The sequence below is a fragment of the Cibotium barometz genome, chromosome 20 (assembly GCF_041138505.1).
Source record: "Cibotium barometz isolate CiBa-2024 chromosome 20, ASM4113850v1, whole genome shotgun sequence".
In the NCBI taxonomy this organism is placed as follows: domain Eukaryota; kingdom Viridiplantae; phylum Streptophyta; class Polypodiopsida; order Cyatheales; family Cibotiaceae; genus Cibotium; species Cibotium barometz.
Genome location: NC_141065.1, coordinates 34,677,182 through 34,700,632, shown reverse-complemented (window position 1 = coordinate 34,700,632; position 23,451 = coordinate 34,677,182). Strand labels below are relative to the sequence as shown.

Here is a 23,451-nt window from a genome sequence, read left to right as displayed (position 1 = left end):
CTCATCCTCTTCGGGTGGTGGATCACCCAAGATAGGAGGATCCATACGAGACCCTTGCGCTGTTCCAGCGCTCGACTCATCGCGGTGGTCATGGGGGATGCCTAATTCGTGGCTCTTGTCCGATGGTACGTGGCCCTTGCCCGACCATGATAATTGGCTAATTGTTGGAAGGGAAAATCGGCTCCACCCACTTGAGTGGCCTCCGGGTATGTATGAAAAAAAAACATTGATTCTGCCCACTTGGATTCCAAGTAGTGGCTTGTTGGCATGTGAACATGCCTATGTTCATGGTAAGTGTACCAAAATCAAAGTAGTTACACTCTCCTCACAAACTTGGCCAAGGAAGTAAATGCGTTGATGACATTAAAAATGTGTGAGAACGTAAGTGGTAGTTTAGCATTCAATGCAAGGACCAATTATGTGGGCAGTGGGGAAAGGCTCATAGCATTAGATATAGCATCTTACAAACAATTTTTTTAAAACAGCGAATAAAAAGAATAACCTTCAAGATCAACCGGCTTTTTATTGAAAAAAAAAGCATAGGCTAACCGGTTTTAAAACTAATTTAAAAAGAATAGAAATATTTCTTGATTTGAACTATGAAAACTACACGGGTTTTTTAAGTGCAATGTTTTGAGTTTGGGCTTTTGATGGTAGGTGAACTGCTAATTTAGCAGCGTTTTAGGGCAGGAAGGGTGGGGAGGGGGGAAGCCTTTAATGTTGGTGGTCGGCCCAGCTGCTTCCAAAGCTACCACTCCATTGATCCCCCCTATCCACCCTTCTCTTTTGCATCTATGATCTTATCATTTCCCATCTACCCTCCTCACAATCATCCGCTTGAATTCCATTTCACCGTTCGTCCCATCTCAATCTGTCCGGGTTTTCCCACCCACTATTCTGCAGTGTGGCACACCAACCCAGTCCCCTACGGCTGTTGCCTCTGCCCTCTAAAGCCCGCATCTGCACAGCCCCTTCTTGTCACTGCTCAGCTAGGCCTGCTTGTGGCACTCAGCTGAGCCAATTCATCTTGCGCCTGTCATTGTTTACATAACCACCTTCTTGCTCTTCTCACTTAGTGTTCCTGCAGAGTTAACCCACGTTTTATCTTCATTCCATAGCCCTCACCCCTCTTTATCACACCAGCTTCTGCACTTCTACTTATCATCTGCTGAACTGCTAAAGTTTTTCCATCTGCGGAAAGCTTCCCGTAGCTTGTCAGAAGCTGTGAGAGATGGGCAGCTCTTCCGTTTACTCTAACTCACACCATTTTGACCCTCCTGCTGGAAACTATAGGTATGGCGGCGGCCACACCTCTTTCTCTATCGAAGAAGCGGCCAAGAATAATGGATTAGCGGGAGGACTAAGCCCGCTAAGTGAGAGTTTGTGGAAAATTTCCACTGATACGCAAAAAATAGGGGATGTTTCTGCGTGGCTAGCATGGAAGGATTTGACGGTGAAGGTGTTGAATCACAAGGGGGAGAGCCAGACTGTGCTGGATAATTTAACTGGATATGCGGAGCCAGGGCATTTCATGGCCATCATGGGTCCATCAGGGTCAGGCAAATCGACGTTGCTGGACACACTAGCAGGTATGAAAAGATGCATTTAAGGAAGATCAGTGCTTAAGCATGAAGTGTTTTTTTTTCAATTCACTGGGTTACGCAATAGTGGATAATTCAGGGGGTCAGTATTTAAAAGTGATTGGGATTAGTCATAATTGAATGTGGGCTTGGCAAAAGTTTTAAAATCTAGTTTGGTAATGTATTTAGCAGGAGTTGTGGGGTGTGATTAGTGTTGATCTTTATATTGTTGCATGTTCTGGTCTAAACAGGGAGGTTAGCCACTAATACCACTCAGACGGGGGCTGTGCTGTTGAATGGAAAGAAGAGGAAGCTGTGCTTTGGAGCTGCGGTAAGGCGAGATGGTTGAGTAGCATACTTTTTTCTGCATTTCCTGGTGTGGTTATGTGTTTGTGTCAAGCTAATTAGCCAATGGCTCTGCATCCAGGCGTATGTGACGCAAGAGGACACTTTGATTGGCACTCTGACAGTGAGGGAGACCATAACATTCTCGGCGAAGATACGATTGCCTGACAAGATGCCTGCGATGGAGAAGAAGGCCATAGTGGAGAGTGTGATTGCAGAGATGGGACTGCAGGATTGCGCGGACACGCCGGTGGGAAACTGGCACTTGAGGGGCATCAGCGGGGGCGAGAGGCGGCGAGTGAGCATCGCCATTGAAATCCTCATGCGGCCTCGCCTCCTCTTCCTGGACGAGCCCACGAGCGGCCTAGACAGGTAGGATCATAAATTGCTCTCAACCATTCACTCAGAGGGAGAGAGCATGCAAGCATGAACACAAGCACAAGAGACTGTTAATTAATCAGCTAATTGCAATGTTAAGTGACCGTAATTTTGTCTCAAAACTGTGATCTTGCAGTGCCTCTGCATTTTTCGTCACCCAAACCATACGAAATTTGGCCATGGATGGGCGCACAGTAATCGCTTCAATTCATCAGCCGAGCAGCGAGGTGTTTGAGCTCTTTGACAACCTCTACCTCCTCTCAGGCGGCAGGACCATCTACTTCGGCCAAGCCTCGGAGGCATGCAACGTATGAATTTCTTCGCACTCTTAAAACTATCCTATCATTCAATTTCGTACTTTTAAAATTTTATTATTATTATTTAACTTTATTAGTCAATTTCGTACTTTTAAAATATTATTATTATTATTTAACTTTTTTGGTATATATCTTTTTTCAACACACGTTCTTATTTATTTATTATACGACATATTATATCTTCGTGCAGTTCTTCGCCTCTGCCGGTTTCCCATGCCCCACGCTGAGAAACCCCTCTGACCATTTTCTCCGATGCATTAACTCTGATTTCGACCGAGTTAATGCTACTTTGAAAGGATCTTTCCGTATCCGGGTGAGCTCAACCACCTTCGTTAACTACCCATTACTGCATAATATGTTCACAGAAATCAAACTCAAATTAATTATGGAACAAACTTGCAAGCATATTGATTTAGCTGTTTTACAGAACAACTTCCTAGCCCAAAGACCCTCTTTAATCACCGTAAATGTGCTATTTATCTATGGTCGAGCACGCATGTGTTACCAATTATTCATTTCATGACTAAACTTTTAAACAGATCACACTCCTCCTCAAATAGACTGCAACATTAACCACAGCTCGCATCATTACACCGTGTTTATGACGCCAATTAACTAAACCAAAGTTAAATCTCTAATTGTAGCTGTCGCTCGCAGGAACACGAGACTATAGACCCTCTCGACAGGCTGTCGACTTCCCAAGTCATAAATGTACTGCTTGAATCCTACCAAACATCAGAGTATGCTTTGCAAGCAGCGGCCAAAGTGCACGAAGTCACTCAAATTGTAAGCCCATTTTACGGTTTTTTTAATCCAAATTATATGGTACTTAAGTGTTAAAACAATTCAGATCGCTGAATTAGTTTTATCGGTAAACAATTTTGTTAACATTTATTAAAGAGCTCCTTGTTGATGCCTAAGCAACATTGCAGTATCATTTATAGTTGGTGTATATTGGTGAATAGTAACTTGTGGATGGTTATTGATAATTTTTAACGTGTTGCAGAAAGGTACTGTGTTGGAGTCGAGTGGAAGCCAGGCCAGCTTTTGGATGCAGATGTCCATGCTGACAAGGAGGTCCTTCATCAACATGTCAAGAGACGTGGGCTATTATTGGCTCCGACTTGTCATCTACATCCTAGTCAGCTTATGCGTGGGCACCATCTACTACAATGTGGGAACCAGCTACGACGCCATCTTGGTACAGAGACAAATCTTTTCAATACATTTGCCCTTTTAATAGTTAATGATGAGGTATAATAATGCAGAATCTTCATCTGGTTTACTCACCTGTAACCATCCTTCGAGTGCTGATGTGGTATGGCCAGACTTGTCACTATCCACTCCGAGTGGTGATGTGGTCTGGCCAGAAGGTTTCCCTGTCATGCATTCTGCCTGCCGAGTTCTGCTTGTCACAATCGACATTTTTTTAGATGACCTGGAGGAATTTCATTGGAGCATGTTTCGCTCCCCCAGACCATGATAGCCAGGAAAGGCCTCTCGACAGCCTTTCTCAACTCCGTAATGGCTGTGGATCAGTGGCGGCTGTATGTGAGGCGTTCAATGGCCTTGCATTGAAATAGGAGAATGCCCTAGGATGCTGACACGTCACCTCATGGAATGTTTGGCATTCTAGGTGCTGAGAGCTGTCTTCATACGATTGAGCACCAGGTCGCCGTCCCTTCTAGCTGCTGATGTGCTTGCAAGAGGAAGCCTCAGCTGTCGCCATCTCCACCTCCCCACGACCCATTACGGCCGGGAAAGGCCTTTTGATGGCCGCTTCCTACTCCGTCACAGATGCCAGTACCGGCAAGTTCTGAACCAGCCGGTCCAGGAACACCGACTGTTAAACCGGAGCCTGTGTGCGTGTGACGGAACACGAGGGCCTTGCTGGGTCGAGCCATTCTGCAGGGAGGCTCCCGGCCAAGGTTGCTCTTTGACAGGTATGATTAAGAATGTGAAAAAATGGGCACTAATTCTACTAAACCCAACCCATCAATCATTTTGAAAGGTGACCCAGCCTGTTAAAAATTATCTTTGCTCTCGGCATCCCACCTGCGGTATGGCCATTCTCTGCTGCTCTCTCTTGCGTTTTAAAGGAGTGCCCTGTGCCAGTCAGGCTTTTTACCTTTTTTTCCCAAATTCAATCTGATCAAACCTGTTCAGACCACGCCAATAACACATCTTCATATGCAGGCTAGAGGCTCATGTGGCTCCTTCATATTTGGGTTCGTCACATTCATGTCCATTGGTGGTTTTCCGTCTTTCGTAGAAGACATGAAGGTAAGCATTTTCTATCTTGAGCTTTTCATAGTCAAAGCACAGTCGGATTAGACATGCTTGATTTATGACAAAAGTTGCATCATGTTTGATCTCAGGTGTTTCAAAGGGAGAGGTTAAATGGGCACTATGGGGTTGTGGCCTTTGTTATGGGGAACTCGCTCTCCTCCATGCCATTCCTGCTCCTCATTTCAGCCATCTCCTCTTCCATCTGCTACTTCATGGTCGGCTTGCACCCCGGATTTGTACACTTCTTGTATTTCACACTAGGGCTGTATGGGTCTGTCATGGTTGTGGAAGCCATGATGATGGCAATTGCAAGCGTTGTTCCAAACTTTTTGATGGGCATCATCACTGGAGCTGGGATTCAGGTTTGCTGCCTACATCACTTGATTGAAATCCCAAAAAATGCTACGCATTTCTTGAGTTTCTTTATATTTTTCAGAACTGAAAAAGATCACACCTTATAGGGGGGCTTCTTCAATGTCATTAATGAATATGACTGGATTCCACATTCTCTATTGTCAAATAGAAGCTTTAATTGACACGTCCGGTTAAATATAGCTGCATAAGTTGTGTAAACACTGTAAATACTAAGACCTGATCTCGATGTCTTTTAAGTAAAGCTTTTAAGGAATTGTGATTTTTGATGCTGATCCTCTGATATGCAGGGAATCTTCATGCTAGTAGCTGGCTACTTTCGTTTGCCTGGGGATATTCCCAAGCCAGTTTGGCGATATCCTGTCTCCTATCTAAGCTTCGACTTTTGGGCACTACAGGTGTGTAAATTTATATAAAATGTGTCGAATAATGTTTCTGGAAATTAGTGTTAATGAAAGTAGAATACATACAATGAATCATGTTCACACAAACACATACATGCATATGTCTGCATGCATGTGTACACATGGAGATATGATGTGCCCTTGATTTGTGGCTGTGTGAACTTGATTCAACTTTGGATTGCTGGTCTTCTATTATAAGCCCGGTTAGAAGGACTACTTAGATGAGCAGACCAAGGATCTCAACCACAGAAAATACATGAGAATTTCACGTGTCTTGGATGCTGCATACACATATGTGCCCTAAATGATTGCACGGTACTCCACTGGTCTTTTTCAGGGGCAATATCAGAATGATTTGCTGGGCTTGGTGTTTGACAATGGCACCATAACAGGAGAAGAGCTAGTGAGGGATGTGTTCCAGATTGACATGAATCGGTCGAAGTGGGTGGACCTGTCGGTGATTTATGTTATGGTGGTGGGATATCGCATCATCTTTTTGCTGATGATCAAGATTAAGGAGAACATAACACCATGGGTGAGAGGAAAGCTAGCACGGAGGTCGTTGAAAAGAAGGAACTCTGCTGTTCATAGTGCTGCCAAACAAGGGCCCCCTAACATGTCCCCATTCAGAAGGTAGCAATCCCGTGGTGAGAGGAGGCAGAGATGGACAATATTATCTTTTCCCTTCAATCTGTATGATATTATAGTGAAGCTTTTACTGCAACAACCCAACTCCATTGAAGAAGAGTATACAATTCTGTCCAAACGCTGAAATCTACTCGGTTTTGGCCGCCTGCCACCCACCCACCCACCCACGCACCCACCCAACCCATCACTTAGTTGCATCACGACAGACGCAGGAGAAATGCCAAGCGCAGATTGTTTCTTAAAGACTTCCAGCCTTTTTTTCTTCTGCTACAGTGGCATGTTCTTCTTCCCGTGCCTTCTGAGCTATGGGAGCAATGCTGCTTTGTTGCTATAAAACCAGCAGTTTCTCTTGTTGTTGGAATGTTGGTTGGATCGACGACATCTTATGGTCGGTTAAAAAAAAACAGAAGCCTCTTATTATTAATAATATATTATATGCCCTACTGTGATTTGGCATAAGCAGGGCTTTACATTGCATATGCCTCATCAAATAAAATGATATAGTTTATAACAGAAGAATGGCTTGTTTATTTAGCTCTCAGTATAGTGGTGTTTTAACTTGTTCCCTCCTCAATAAATCATATACCGCATTTCGAAATTGTTCACAGTGATATCTTTTGCAAAAAAATATAAAGTCTTGCTAACGAAAAATAAAGGCAATGCCAAGAAAAAGACACTCCAAATGTTGGTTAGCATGTAACCAACAATAATGCAATAATCACTACCAGATCTAATCTCTCGAGCCTGAACATCTCTCAATCTAATAAGTTGTTAGCGTTCACATCATCCTATTCAACACATGAAAAGGTTATTACAAGGCGTGCGTTTAGTAGAAAAATATCATTATTGGTAGGGGAGACTTTTGATGTTTACATTGATTTACATATAATATACAAGGAGACTATACTTTACTTTGGTGTATTTATGATGTGAAATTTGGGTAGAGGATGTTGTTATTAATGATTGTGTGTATGAACAAAGTCAACTTTAGTTAAACTTTACATTGAAGAGAAGAGGGAGTCATTGATCAAGAAAATGGAGCCAATCCCATTAGTCTCTCTTTAAATTAAGCATTAAAGTTATGGTCAAGGAATATCAAGAGATCTAATCACCCAGTAATAAAGCTGCACCTGCTGAAGCTTAGACATAAAAAGGAGACATAAAAAGGCCAAAGTTTTAAGATGCTATACATGTTAAGTTTTATTAAAGTTTAGTATTTTTAAATTAATGAACTATATAATCTACTGTTTTCATAAAAAAATAGAATGGGGATGAAAATATGTACAAAAATGGGGTTCACTATTTTATTAGAGGAAGGAAAAGTATTGTCAAAGTGTGAAAAGTTTCCTATAGGTTTTTAAAATGATTTATTAATTCTTAAACAAAAAAAGGAAACATAATTTCTAGGTTCAAAACATCCATTTTTGAGGTTAGAATATTCAGTATAATTAGTAAACGATAGAGAAAATTTAAAAATAATGAGCAACATAGATAGGTAATACCAATTTTATTTTTAAAAGTTAAATGATGAAAGGAAAATTTAAAATAAACTTCAAGTGGAAAATCAACCATTTAGAACAATTTTGGAAATTTATAGAGGATGAACTAAGAAAAGTGTTTTCAAAATGAGAACTTCCTTTAAAATTATGAATTTAGTCAATGTTATTTTTAAAAGACACTTTCTTTGTTACTTGGAATATAGGATATTAAGTGATAATTAGAAAATAAGTGTTTTAATTCTCTTAAAAAATAATAAAAATAGAAGTAAAAATGTTAAAAAATAGAGGAAGAGCTTTGATTGCTTATTTTTATGATATTTATTAAGTATAACATTGATTATTATTAATAGTAAAGAGATAATCAGCATAGTGGAAGGCGTATAATGAACATAATGGACTATATATGTGCACGTGTTTTACATATATGTATGGACTGCAAAAAGCGAGAGACAAAGAAAGAGTAAGGGAAGGCAAGATGAAATAAATATGATATTATTTATGGTAATAATGGAAACTTAATTAACTAAATACTCCTTATAGGTAGCCAGAAAGCCTGATTTATTGTGTTTTATATGGGCGTCATTTTTCTAAATTTCCATAGGGGGTTGTTTACTAAAGATTAGTGAGTGATTAGTGGAGATTTGTTGTGCCCAATCCATCAGCCTTTCATGGTACTTCTCATTCCTATCCATTTCTTGCATAATCTCCTCATGATTAGTGAGATATTAAGGCGTAGATTAAGGGAAAAGAGAAAGAGAGTCTAAGGCCTGACAACACACTTACCACCCCCGATTTTATTTAACTAAATGCAATGGAAACTTAATTAAACTAAATGCCCCTTCTGTAGTGTAATAACCTACTACTTGGTTAGCTACTAGAAAGCGTGATTTATTAAGGGTTCATGTAACTAGAAAGCGTGATTTATTAAGGGTTCATGTATTGCTCATTCATAGATTCTTCTTAATCCTTATTTCTTGTAACTTTCATAGATTCTTCTTAATCCTTATTTCTTGCAACTTTCTCATACCTTTTTGGTTATGATATTTTTAATAATGTTGATAAATCATTGTATCAACTTGGTGTAGTCTTCCAACGATTGGATTTGATTCCTCAAATTCTAAAGAATCAAATTTGTCTATGAGAATCGCATTTGAGCGGGATGGAATATCTTCCCCTTTTGTTTCACTTTACAAATGAAAGATTAATCAACATTAATATTGATAATACCATTTGGGTCTTCATTAAATATAACATCCCTTCAGAAGAAAGCTTGTTAAGTGTCATAATTACAGCATATAAGACTTATGTTTGCACCATATTCATTAAATATAAATTCATTAGATTTTTAAACGTAGTTTCTTCCTTTCATTATGTAGTGCATCCAAATATTTACATCTAAGACATATTAGGCTTTACACTCGTGAAACCTCTTCACGGGTTAAATTATAGAGTGCTTTGGATGCACTTTGATTTTGGAGATGCATAACTATTACAACAATTTCTTATAATAACATATTGGGCAAACTCTTAGCCTTGAGCATGCTATGTGGTTTTTCAACTAAGGCCCGATTCATTCTTTTGGTAGCTCCACTTGGTCAAGGAGTATCAAGAATAGTATATTGCCACTTGTTATAACTTGATGCCATTCTCTTGATGATATTCTTTGAATTCATTGGAGGTATATTCACCCCCATTATTTGACCTTTAGGGCGGTTTCCTCATGATTTTTTTGTGAAAAAACATCTACAAAGGTTTGATCATGGCAGTATTTATTGGCCCATAAAGGTCTGAAGGCATGAAATCTAGTATTCTAATAATTCTAGTGGGATTTCTAAGGAAGATTTCTCTATTGTGTTTCCCGTCACAAGTCTCACAATTTTTTTGATTGAATTCTAGGAAGGGAAAACCTATGACCAGAGATCTTTGATGTATAAACACTAAACTTTGATGTTTTATGTATCAAACCACATAGTGTGTAAGGAAGATCATCATGAGGCATAAGAGGGAGATATTGGAAGGAGGTAGAAGTTGGTCATCAGCATTAACATAGATTGTAATATCTATTAAACAACATAATGTGTAAGGAAGAGCATCATGAGGAATAAGAGAGCTATTGGAATGGGGTAGAAGTTGGTCATTAGCATTAACATATGTTGTTATATTTATTAAACCACATTATGTGTAAGGAAGAGCATCATGAGGTATAAGAGAGCCGTTGTGTCACTCTGTACATGGTTTCACCCGCCACACCTACCGTAAGGTGCTTTGCCATCTTACCCGTTCGAATTGGTCCTTATGGTGTTGGAGTTCATAAAGTAGCCTTACCATGTGCTTAATATAAAATAGGGAAAGTTTATGGACTATGTGTATATACTTGCTTAAGACTAGTAAATAGAAGCCGGGCAATTTTTAAGTATAGCTGACCTAATGTGAAACTAGTCACTTTGTATAGAAGGCATTTTTTGACAATTAGCAATACACAATCATTCCCTTGTGATAGAATACATGTGAGCTTTTTTCTTTCCTCTTCATTCTTGTATGTATGCTAGTGAATCTTGCTTGTTTGATGCATGCATGCTATAAAGGTTTGTTTTTAGGTTTCCCTCTTGTATGAGCTTCCTCTTCTTCCCCTGAAGTTTTGTGCGAGGGAACCACTGTCGCTACAAAGACGAATCTCTTTTTGTCTCCATAAAGGCATAGAGAGATATTCCTTCACCCCATTAGTAAGGAGCATTCTGGTGTGACAACGGAATAACAAATCTCTTTTTGTCTCTATCTAGGCATAGAGAGCTCTTCCTTCACCCCATTAGTAATAAGGAGCATTCTAGTGTGACAACGGAGTGAGGACACGATGGATGAACTAGGTCGCCCACATCTGAAAGGAGAGCTCCATCTAGGTATAGAGAGCTCTTCCTTCACTCCATTGGTAAGGAGCTCTTTCTTCACCCCATTGGTAAGGAGCATTCTAGCGTGACAATGGAGTGAGGATGCGACGGACGAGCTAGCGCACCCACATCGGAAAGTTACATTTGTTGCTCGAAGGCAAGGACTAATAACACATGATTCGGCAAGGCTAATGTAAGCTCTTGACTTGAACATATTTGGCACCGCTTTGTTTAGCGATCCATTCAAGCTATTGGGATCACCCAATATTGCACGATGTTGATTATGTTGATTAGAGCTAGTAAGCTACTTAACCCATATCCTAACACACCACCTACTAACACCTCTCAAGCTGACTGCATTTTCTCATCTTTCCATCCTCTCGAGATAGATTTTCCCACTAACCCTCTCACCCCGGCGGAGGAGGTACTGGCACCTCACCCATCTCCACCAACATCACTCTCAAGAGGTACGATATCCTATCCCGCAAGATAATCTTGAAGCATTTACTAATGATACCGATTTGGATTCTTTATCAACTACAGAGAGTACAAGGGGTTCATTCATGCTGGCAACCCTCTATTGAAGCCAAAGTTAATGTTCAAAGTCCTCATATGCAGATAATTCCATTTGAGCCCACAAGAAGAATCATGCCACCAGAAGCTTATTCAAAAATCACTCCAATAAAATAGCATAATGTACCATACCCTCTCCGCGCTCCATGCCCTGACTTAGAAGAACTACTTCCATTAGTTGGAGAGGGTATATTATGGGCGAATGTGGAAAAGCACATAAAGCTGGAAAATCCTCAGTTAGTTGATCTGCTCGAGATACAGATCGTTACATTTATGATCAGTTTCTATTTTTGAAGGTGGAGGAAAGCAAACCCTGTGCACACTAGAGGTGGCTATGCCTCACCAATGAAGAGCACCCCCAACTGGAAGACTTTGGAATATAGCCAGACTAGAGGAAGGAGTACCTGGCAATTCTGGAATACATCCAAGTGTATATGGGTGTGCCACCAACACTACAGGTCGATCCTTTATACATGCCATTTAAAAGAAGATGGACACCGCTGGAATTTTAGGAAGCCAAGAGGCGCGACTCACATGTGTGCTACAACTTCCCCATTTTCATACCAGCAACATTTGCAAACATTCAGGAGCAAAGATAGCATATGCTTGCATGGATAAGGGCATGGCATAGAATTCCAGACTCTGCTATTGTGGCTAGCGTCACATTTTTGAAATTGGTGGTGGTGCTAATAGACCAACCAAAGGAGCCCTACGATGGCTATGAAGCAGAACACCTAAAGTTCGATATGAACCAAGGGCCATCCGACATGGGTATCATGCTTTACTACCACTGACTGCAATGTCTTCCCGGCTATATACATATCACTTTAGAAGACATGGTGGATATACAGGATTCTGGAGATCACACTCAGCATTCAAACGAGCACTCAAAAAGCTCCAATCTAGGAGGAACTTCTACCGACATGAGTTTGGTGACCAAGTCTTTAGACCTCGATAATAGGTTATGCGGACAAAACCCACATTAGGAAGGGGGGGATGTTAATCCCATTTTGGATTAACAAACATGATCCTCCCATTGAGGACATTAATAAGTGTCATGAAACGGTACTATAAAAGTTGTACATTATGAGATATTGACCACCCAAGGCCTAGTAAGTAAGTTTTGGGCGTCCAAGTGTGAATAAGGGCCAAATGTATACAAGGCATTTTTCGCATAATGAAAAGACACAATCCCTTTTGTGCGATAGAGAGCTCTCCCTTGTGTCTTGAGAGAGATTGAGGGAGAGAGAGAAAGCATTCTAGCATTGTTCCTCTTTTATGCTTGTGTGATTCATGCTTGTGTGAGAGAGTGAGAGAGAGAGTGATTGCCTTATGCGACGGTGCGAGCGACTCTACGGTGACAGCGTAGAGGTGGAGCTTGGAGGTTGGAGATTAACAGGCAAGCTTGGAGGCCTTAAGGGACTCAAGTTCGAAGCATTGGTAAATGCCCTATGATAGTTGTGATCTATTGCTCATCCTTTAAGTGAATGTGTTGAGTTCCCTCTTGGAGGTGTGGTAGCCCATAACACCAAGATGAGCACTAAAGGGTTCAGGAAGTGTTTGAAGTGAGCCAATCATAATTATGAGTCATATGGTGGGTGGTGCCCGTATCAAAATACTAAATGTCCGATTTGGTGTGAGTTGTATGCATAGATGTAGAACATAACTACATGAAGACCATCTTAGGGATTTTGGGAGAATCCCGATTCCCGTTTTGCAAGATTTAAAAAATGAGGGCACGGTGAACCCATTTAAGCTTTTGTCAAAACCAACTCATCTGACATATAATTGGAAAGCTCTTGAAGAGTATATGCTGAAGATACACCAAAAAGTATATTGAAATCTAAATTCCCAAAGTAATGGGATTTTATCAAACTCCCTAATATAGTATTCATGGGCATAGACTCATCCTCATATTAAAATTCCTCAACTAGACTAGAGGCCATATTAGTGTCTTGAGCTCTAGCTATCTAGAGTAATGCTATCTCCTTTGCTTAGTATGACAGTCTCTAGATGTTTAATGCGATAACAATAAGTACATTGGGCATTAGGGTTAAAGATAGAGCGTGGATAAAAGGTCCAAGGATAATTGGATTGATTGGGCCTATAAGAGCGCTGAGGTTAACCATAAGAGGTAGGTTGAGAAGGCTGAAAAAACCTTTGATTATTTGAGTGTGAGCCCCTTCCAAAAATTAATGGCAAATTGTGACCTAGTAAAGCGACCAAAAGGTCATTTTAGTTATTTTTTGAAAGTCTAATTACCACTAGCCATCGGGTTGATTTGTTGTGATGCAGAGGTTGAAGGAGTCTACATGATGTTGCAATATTTTACCGACCAACTCAAGTACAATGAGGTTGGGTATGAATGACTGAGTTGTGATAAAAGGCCTCCACAAAGAAGGCAAGGCTTATAGTAATATCGTTACTAAAAGAGATTTAGGAATGTAGGCTAGAAATGGCCACTTGATCAACAAGATTTCGCCATCCATTGATGATTGATTTTTATCCATTTTTAACTAGGTTAATTACTTATGTAGGACCACTCAGAGCCACTCACAATTGCCCATACTTCATTTCTATGAAGGAAGGTCTACATGTAAACCTTCCAAACAAGGTAATTTGTACTTATAAGTTTATCTATGGTGGGGAAGAACCTAATGAGGTGGACAATGGGAACTTGAGGTAAATTTTTGTTTTCCTTTCTAGCCACCATTGTCTAGATCAGGGCTAGAGAAATAGAAGAGACTAAGCTATTCATGAAAGAAAATGGTTAGAAGACCAATTTGTATATAGCTGACATGTATGAAACTAGACTAATTAATTGTTATACATCATAGACATTACCATAATACTCACAAACAATATACAAAGCCACTTTGAAGACATAGGTCATGTACGGTTCAATGATTATTATGAATCCATAGTATGCTTTTACAAGATGACACACACCCATTGGGGTGGCTTGCTATGTTGCAACTCCCCTTCCGATTTCAAACACCATCCTCATGTCTTTTGCATATTCACATGGTGGTGGAACATAAGGAGGTGGTTGCATGAAACCCTCCATTTTAGGGCAGGGATCTCTTACCCTATTGAGTTGGGTAGTGCGGTTTCCAATGATATGTGTCCTCCATCATCGACCTAAGTTTTTAGGCTACATGCTCGTTATGTAATGACTGAGGACATGTTATGTAAATTTCCTTGTTTAAGGTAGTCCCAAAAATTGGCCCTCCCCGTGTCCCATGTTTCTCGTCCGATAATGAGCTCGTGTGGAAAGGGGTTGTTGCAAGATCAGGGTGTCCAGTTTTGTCTAGTTTATGCTTACTTTGGACAATGCTTGGAGAGAAAATTTGAGAGGGCAAGGTACTTCAAATGAGATCAAGCAACTAATAGAAAATACACATGCACTCAAAATAACCCAATATAACTTAAATTAATACAAATTAGTCTAATTAATCAAAATTATGATGAAATGATTAAAAATAATCTTTCCATACTTAGAGTGATCCATTGTTTTTTCCATAAATACACCATTACAAGTACACTAGTCCCTATAGGTTTTCGATGATTTACATCAAAAATGTAATTTTACTAATTAGATTATTAATATTTATAGGCCTTCTGATAGCCTAGAAGAATTTTGAAAAAGAGATCATTAAAAATCTAACCATTGGATTTGCAATTTTGACTAACCATGACACTCTACTAATATCTCATTATCTACCACTCTTTTGATCTACAAGATTGACCATTTTAAGTGGTAGTTATTGTGGGTGCAAAAAGTGGCATATATTATAACACTTTAAAGACCTTGAAATATTTAAATAAAATAGACAAATACCTTAAAATTTTCTCAAAAAATCAAATTAAGCTCTATATTATGTGAAGATAAGAGGTCCAAAGTGGGAATCTCATATGAGTTTATATGTAAAAGATATTAGCATTTTACGAAATTAGTTCAAATTTGGGACAAGAAGTATACATTGACTTTGTACCTAAGGAAATAAGAACTTTTGACTATCTAATGCTTAATTAGATTATGCAACTATATTCCCAACTTTGCATGTGATGTTTCAAAAACAGAACTTGAAAGGAAATTCCTTCGTTAGCTAGGAGAGATTGGCTACTAAAGGTAAACAAGTGCCTATTTTTTTACTGTTTAGAAGATGCCTGAGAGGACAAAACTGGGCACCCTGATCTTGCAACCACCCAAAGTGAGACTCCTGCTTACACTATGTGTGCTTGCTACCTTTGTGTTTTGAGGAACGCTTGTCACTAATGGTACAACAAAGGAGACATGTCTTGATTGTCGTAAACTGCGATTATTGAGCTATTTGGTGGGCATAGTTAGCTTGGGATAATCCTAGCTTAGGATTGATGCCAAATATTTGAAAAATTATGGTGACATGGTTTGATCGCTTCCTAAGGGAGGAGCAACCCTTATGCTTGCTTCTACTCCTTCATTGGAGATTTACCCAAAAATAGGGCGAACCCTTATGCTTGCTTCTACTCCTTCATTGGAGATTTACCCAAAAATAGGGCGATTTGGTGCCCTCTTCATAAAATTTATAGCAATGTTTATAAAGCCAGTTGGTGAATCTAGAGCCTCGAAGGACTGGCACCTCCTAATTCAAGGTGTTTTGTCGTGCTTCCACTCACATCATGTTTCATTAACTCATTTCTTCCCAAAGCTCCTCGCTTAAGGTGGATCTGAGGGAGTCTAGCATTCTTTATAGGGGAGCACTCTATTGAGTCTTGGTATTTTTGTTGGGATTGAAGGCTTAGTGGGTTTGAGAAAGTGTGGTTTGAATCCCTATAGATGATTATATTGTCGTTTCCAAAACAACGAATAGTCTAGTTTGAGTTTGCATCAAAGGTCTTTAGTGCTTCTAGTCTGAAAATGGTTTCATACATAGTTTTTTTTCTTTCTTTGTTTTTTTGGGGCCATGCTCACATCAAAGCTCACGTCTACAAGCTCATGTGTGAAGGTTCATGCCTCTAGCCTCAAGTTTATAGGCTCACATATGTCAAGGCTCACGTATCCAAGTTCATGCCTCTAGAATCGTGTCTACAGGCTCACACATCTAGGTTTAATTATTCAGGTTCATGTCTACGAGCTCATGTATTCAGTCTCACGTATCCAAGTCCACCTAGTTAGGTTTACAGCTACAAGTTCACATATCCAAGCTCACATCTGTGGGGTCGCATCTTTTTTTATTAACTAGGCTCATGTACTTTCGGTTTATTAAAAAAAACTACCTAGGGTATAGAATCCTAGGAAATGTGATCAGTACTTTCCATTTATGAAATGAGCCTACCTGGGTATGGAATTATATGAAGTAAGCTATGATAGGATTGACGTGTATACTTATTAATAATTATTCTTTAATTTCCTAATAATTACAAAGAACAATGGTACAAATTGTATGATAAAAACAAATCCTTAAAGGATATGAGTAGGTATGTCCTTTTGAGTCTTCTCAAAAGGATTAATAATTGGTCGATATAATGTTAGGTATACCTACCTCTATATTTACATCTAATGGTTCACGTGTCAAGACTCACGACTCACACCTCACGGCTCACATATCTAGGCTCACCATCTGGAAGCTCGCTTCTTTTTGCATGAGACTATGAACTTACATCCCAAACCCCAGAGGTGGTTTAGCCTCATTTTTGTGTTTTTTGAGATTTTTAGACTTGATGGGGTGTGATTAATGGTCCTAATACTAATTAATTATTGTCATAGGGTGTGATTAATGGTTATTATGCAAGTAATTAAGTATTTTTTATTTATTTATCATAGATTTTCATGCTTCTAAGCTACCAATTCAAATAATGCATGAAAACAAAATATGAAAATTTATGAAATGCATAAACACAATGGAATATTCCAATCTAATCCACCCTAATGGAGCTTATCACAGTTGCTAAGCTATTTCTAGCCTCAAACCAATGAAATCTAAGCCTATTAAGCTCTAATTTCCTACAAAATCACCAATGAAAATAGGGTTTTATCCTTCTAATATATAAAACTAGAATATCCTAATACAAATAAACTCCAAATTGAAATAAAAACAACTAAACAGATCCAATGGCTCCAAAATCGTATGTTTCTTAGATGTGTTGTCAAGAGGTGACACTGTCAAACCTTTTGTTCTTGTTCCCACATTGCATTTGTGATTGATTCACTTCCAGCCCAGTTTGTGGTTGGTTGAGCAGCTCGTCAAGTCCTTCCATGGTCTCTTGCAAGAATTGTTGATAGTCTATGTTCTGTAGGGAGGCCAACTGGGGTAGTCTTTCTTCATCTTCCAATCTTCTTCTCTTGCTTGGACTGGATGGCTCTGAAGTTCTTTGTCTTTTGCCTACGTCCATTGGGGCCTCTGGTTCTTGTACTGGAGCTGTGCCCCCCTCAACACCTTGTCTTTCCTTAGCCTGTATTGGTGTTGCTTGTTTGGGAGCTATCTTTGTTGTGGCGTGTCCGCCAGATTTGATTCTTTGAGAGGAGATAGATCTGTAAATATGAGTTGTGCTGGGCTTGTCAGAGGAATGATTTGTTGCAGGGGCTCCTGTGTTGTATGGTTGAGAATGTTCTCTTGAAGTGCCTCTTGGGGTAAGTGCGGATTTCCTTGGCCAATTCTGCCTCTAATCTCTGTGACTTAGTAGCCACATCTGGAAGCACTCCCCTCATCTTCTTATCTGTTTTCTTCTTGCGCTCTTTCTTGGTATGCTTTATGATTCCTTGGTCTCCATTAAGATAGCCTGCCCTTCTTGCACATCTTCAGCTGTTAACTTGGGCTGGTTTAGTATCAGTGCCAATTGCATGTGTTCCTCTGGTTCGGGCTCCTTGAGAGGCCTTTTTGCTACGTGATTGAGAACCTGTGTGAGGAGGTATGGGTTACATATTTTAGATTGGTGGGCTTTCAAGTAGTTCTCCATCTCCTTATGTAGATAGTATGCCCAATCATCTTCTTTCTCCTCATGTGCTTTTGCAATCCTATTGAGACCGGCTTTGTTGTATCTATCCACTGGCTTTACTTGCATCATCAAGGACATGGCCCTGCAACCTTTCTTTGTAGCCTCATCTTGGATATTTTCATACTCGGCCCCATTCGAATTGTATGAACTTTTCTTGAGCATGGTATCTAGAGGCATCTTGTCAATGGTGTGTGCGTGGACCCTAACTGCGGAGCTGAAAGTTGCAGTGCCTCCCGAATGAGTTCCTCTATGATGAGGAGTTGCTCGGTAGTGCCGTCTGCTTTGGTGATTGTTCCTCTTTTGGTCCCCTTGTCATAGGTCGTCTGTGCATAATTCTGTGTCGATACTTCTTGGGAGTATCTGCGCCATCTTACCTAGACCAACTTTGTCCAGCTTTGCCTTAACTTCGGCCTCTTCCAATATTTGTAGGCATTCCGGGCTGTGGTACTGGAGGGCTACCTTTCCATGGGCCACGTGAGCTTTGCCTTAACTTCGGCCTCTTCCAATATTTGTAGGCATTCCGGGTTGTGGTACTGGAGGGCTACCTTTCCATGGGCCACGTGAGCTTCCTTGCTGATGATGGTCCCATGGAAGGTTTGGGCATAAGGACCCAAAAAGTTCATCTTTGGCTGCTGTGTTGTCCTCCTTCTCTGACTTGCTGTAGCACTACTGGCTTGAGTTGCAGCAGCTGGGGTCTCATGAGCTTCTGACTTCGAGGTTGACATCTGTATAGGAACATCGGATCATTCTAATGACTGGTGGGGTTGATATCATCTTTTCCTTTTAATTTAAAAAAAATGGAGAATAGGTTAGTTGGATTGAAGAGTTTGTTAGTGTAGGAACAATCTTGAGTGTGCTAATAGTTAGGTTATGGCGTGGAGGTGCATGGTTAGAGTTAGTTCGTGAGCCCGTGAAAAGGTCAAGCGTGAAAAAGCAGGCATGGAAAGACAGGCCGTGAAAAAGTTAGTCGTGAAAATGTTTGGCTGTGAAAACATAGGCCGTGAAAAAGTTATACTTGAAAATGTCTAGCCGTGAAAAAGTTATACGTGAAAATGTCTGGTTGTTGTTGTGAAAAAGTTATACGTGAAAACGTCTGGCCGTGAAAAAAATCCGGTTGTGAAAAAAAATCCGACGATAAAAAAAAATCCGGCCGTGAAAAGGCAGACGTGAAAAATTTTGACCGTGAAAAGTCAGACAAAAAAAAAGAGACTCTGGAAAACACCCTTGTTTGGAGGCCCGTATCTCCTAAACCGTATATCTGATGAAGGCATTCTAGGGCTTATCGTGAAAATCTGACATTAAGATCTTCGACTTTGGACATGGTCATCTGAAGTCAAAATCGACCATTTTGGCATCCGACCAGGAGCCTCAAAATTTGACTCAAAAATCGAGGCAAAAAGCAGCCCAAGAACCACGAAAAATCATAAAAAAACAGCGCGAAAACGACGACGAGCCATATTCAGGTTACTTTTTGAGGGTCTAAATGATAAAATCACGGACGACTCAGGGAAACAAAGTTATAATACTCCAAAAATACTTTTGGAACACCCTAAAAAACATGTTGCGAAACAGAGAAAAAATTCTCGAGTTTTTTTCATCTTGAGACAATGATGGAAAATAGGTTTTAGGACCTCCTCTTCCATTTGGGAAGTTACTAGCATATGCATTTTCTAGAAAATTATCTCAGAGAAGTCTTTCATATGCGTACAACACGCCTAAGCTAATTAGGGCAAATATACACCCCTTTGATCCAATGAAGATTACGCCAAGCCTCTTGAGGCTGTAAAACGGGTTGTGGGAGAGTACAAAAAGCAAAAAAATAAATAAATTATGTTTGCTTAGTTAGGAGCATTTAGGCACTCTGATATGGCCACGATAGAGGGATTGCCAGAGGGATCACACAAGTACTGAACCCAATGGTTGACATCTTCGAGCCATTGAGATCTATGCCACAAATTCACCTCCCAAGGCCATTGGCTATGCCTATTACAAGTGTGTCATCCGGTTTTACACCCCCTATCACCCCCTACCCCCTATCACTTCGATCCCACTGGGCTTTGGTTCCTTGCCTAACATTCACGCAAATCCTATAAGTACCAACCCTCTCCTGGTTGCCCACCTTTGGACATATTGACTCGTCTAGAAAGGGGGGTGGCCCAAGGACTCACTGAGTCTCTACAAGAGCACTCACATACGGCCTCAGTGACTCATACAAAAATACGGCCGTACAAATTTCCAAAATTATGGGCAAATATGATGGAACAATAGACCTTGTTCATTTCATTCAAATGTTTGAACAGAGATGTGAAGCCTTTGGAAATCCCAACTGCCTCACTAAGGTACATGCATTGAACTTATGCTTAGAAGGAAAAGCTAGTTGATGGTTCATCGCATTGACCGACGATCAAGACCAACTTCAAAACCTTGAAATCAGCCTTTATACATGGCTCCTCTTGGACTTACGTTGTGAGTCATGGGAAAAATTAACCGATGTTCAATTGAAGAGATGTTTCGATGGGCTTAAAGAATAACAGCTTACACAACTTGATCATTGTATCCAATTCGAAAACATTCGATTAATGTTGCAAAGAAGTAATACGTTTAGATGACAACATGTTAGAAGATGATCATGCTACGAGGTGTTCCTCATTTAAACCAAGTGAAGCAATGGCAAAAGAAAGATCGATCTTGGAATTGATATTCCCAGAATTTTATGCAGCCTTGCTTAAAACCTTACAGCCAACATCTCTAAGAGAGGATGAAAATCTTCAAAAATGAGACATCGTTAATGCCTCTTAAAGTGAGGAACAAAATGCCTTGTGCTGAGTGCAATCACTATGATCATCCCAATTCTCATTGTGCATACGAGGCACCTGTTCTTCTATACTGCATATATTGTAAAACCTGTTCGTCTATACTGCACCTGTTCTTCTATACTACATATATTGTAAAACCTTTTACCATGATACTAAAAAGTGTCCCGCTTCATCCACAATGGAGTCAAAACCTCCATCTCCCATGCACCAAACAAAAACAGTCCAAAGGGTAGAAACTCCTCAGGAAGCAGTTAATCAGACACTTCAGTGTTTCTTTTGTTGTGGACCTCACAAGGTGACTGACTACATAGTTTGTAATACTTCCATGCCTATAGTCACTGACACCGTACGACCAATGTGTGAATGATGTGGCATTGATCACATGTTCCAAGATTGCCCAAGATGAATTGCTTCAATGCAACTTATCTCACAAAATATAACTCTTAACATCTTAAGTGTATAAAATGGGCAATTGTCCACGGTTCCCTTTAATGTGCTTACACACGTACAAGCCAAGGCACGAGAAACAGTCAGAAGAAGGAACACAAAAGACAATACCTCAACATGGGTAGAAGAATATGCTTCAAAACAGAACCCAAAAGGAGGAGCAAAACCTTTTAAAACCAAGAAAAACAAAGGACAACAAACTATCAAAACCAAGGTCAAATTAAAGACAAGGAAAAGGACCCTGTAGAGGACATAAACCCAAAAGGAGACATAAACACAAAAGAGCCAAAAGCTATACATGATGTAGAAGCATCCACTCAAACACCACCACACAAACCTCAACACCCATATGTGCGACACAAGATACAAAACCCAAAAGAAAATTTGATCTCGTCGCATGGGTAAACGTAATGAAGAACTGACAAACCAAAGAAAGTCAGAGAATGAAACAAGTTCTAGTACATCACTAAGTGAGCATAAAACAAGTTCTTATGCTTCGCTCAATGCACCACATAGACCGATCAAGAAACTAGAACCCACCCAACCATCCCAAATGGATAATAATGATCACATGACATATGCGAAACGAAAAAGCAAGCTCAAGAGAGCATGCTTAGCTTGGTTGAATGTCTTACACAGGGTCACCGGTGAACCTCATAATGCCAATCATAAAATAGTAACCAAAATACAAAGCTTAGATGAGTACCGATTCCCCTTTTAAGAGCAAGACATACTCTCTACTGAAGAGTCATTTGAAATAGATTGTACTACTATACGCTTGAGAAAGCACGTGAGGAATTCTATACTTCCCTTACAAGATTAAAACAGTCATTTGAAATAGATTGTACTACTATACTATTGAGAAAGCATGTGAGGAATTCTATAATTCCCTTACAAGATTAACACTAGTTTGGTACCAAAACAGGACACTTGAGTGTCCTTTTTTGGGGGTTGCGAAAAAAAATCAAACTCCTAATGTAGGCTTTAAAAACCAAAATGCTTCATTGGGCATGTAGAACATAACCCTATGCTTATGTAAAAAATGCTAAACATATAAAATGCCTTTTTATTTGGAAGTACATAAGCAACAAAGTAGCATATGTCTTGAAAATGAACATTTTTCAGGATTTTTCCAAATATGCAAGCATCATTCTCTCAAAAAAAAAATCCAATGATATCAATAGCATTTTTTCCAAGATATTTTGATAGCATACGTTAGTCCAAGGAGGTAGAAGTTCACCAAAAAAATCATTTTCCTTTCCTAGAATTTTTTCCACAAAAGTTGCATAAAATCAGCAAAAGTAACGCGTATTATCAAAACTCAATCACGCCACTAAAAAATAATGCAGCCCTATCAATGAGAATGTTGATTATTGGTTTTCATGCTTGAGATGAGATAAATAAGCCATAATTTGATGTGTATGACACTAACTTAGCCTCCACTTAAGTAGGTTCTTATCGCCTAGTTCTAAAAAAACTGTAAAAAATAAAAATGCAAAATTTGATCATCTTTTATCAAAAACTAATCATAACTATGCTTGCACAAGTAGTCTACACCTATAGTTACAACAAATAATGCACTTACACAGCTTTCCCCTTTGATGAAAATCAAAATTAGGCTCATAATTAGACATTTTATGTATTAAAAACAGGTTGCGCAAAAGGCCATGTATGAGAAGAGGCCCAAAAAGTAGCTCTAAAGTTTTGAAAAATTCAAAACAAAGTAGTATTTACCCTATATAACATGGGTGCACCTCAAGTTTTACATTATTAGCTTGCATATGGAAGGAGAAAAATTCATGCTCCACTTGTATAAAAAACGTCATTTCAATATTAGCGAGTCAAAAATTTATCCAATAATTATCGTTTGATGATTCCAAGATTTAGTTTATATCATGGGCTTTCCATCAAGCCAAGTTT

General features: G+C 39.6%; 1 protein-coding gene across 1 annotated transcript; it reads left to right on the top strand.

Annotated features, from left to right (window-relative positions):
* The first annotated feature begins 851 nt into the window (after positions 1-851).
* LOC147627811 (ABC transporter G family member 11-like) lies at positions 852-6,846 on the top strand. The gene is made up of 11 exons (XM_086814786.1): positions 852-1,589; positions 1,832-1,911; positions 2,008-2,297; positions 2,440-2,611; positions 2,811-2,933; positions 3,278-3,406; positions 3,627-3,821; positions 4,817-4,903; positions 4,999-5,271; positions 5,572-5,679; positions 6,023-6,846. The coding sequence occupies exons 1-11, from the start codon at positions 1,232-1,234 to the stop codon at positions 6,320-6,322; spliced, it is 2,115 nt and encodes a 704-aa protein (XP_086670912.1). The 5' UTR covers positions 852-1,231; the 3' UTR covers positions 6,323-6,846.
* Positions 6,847-23,451: the final 16,605 nt, after the last annotated feature.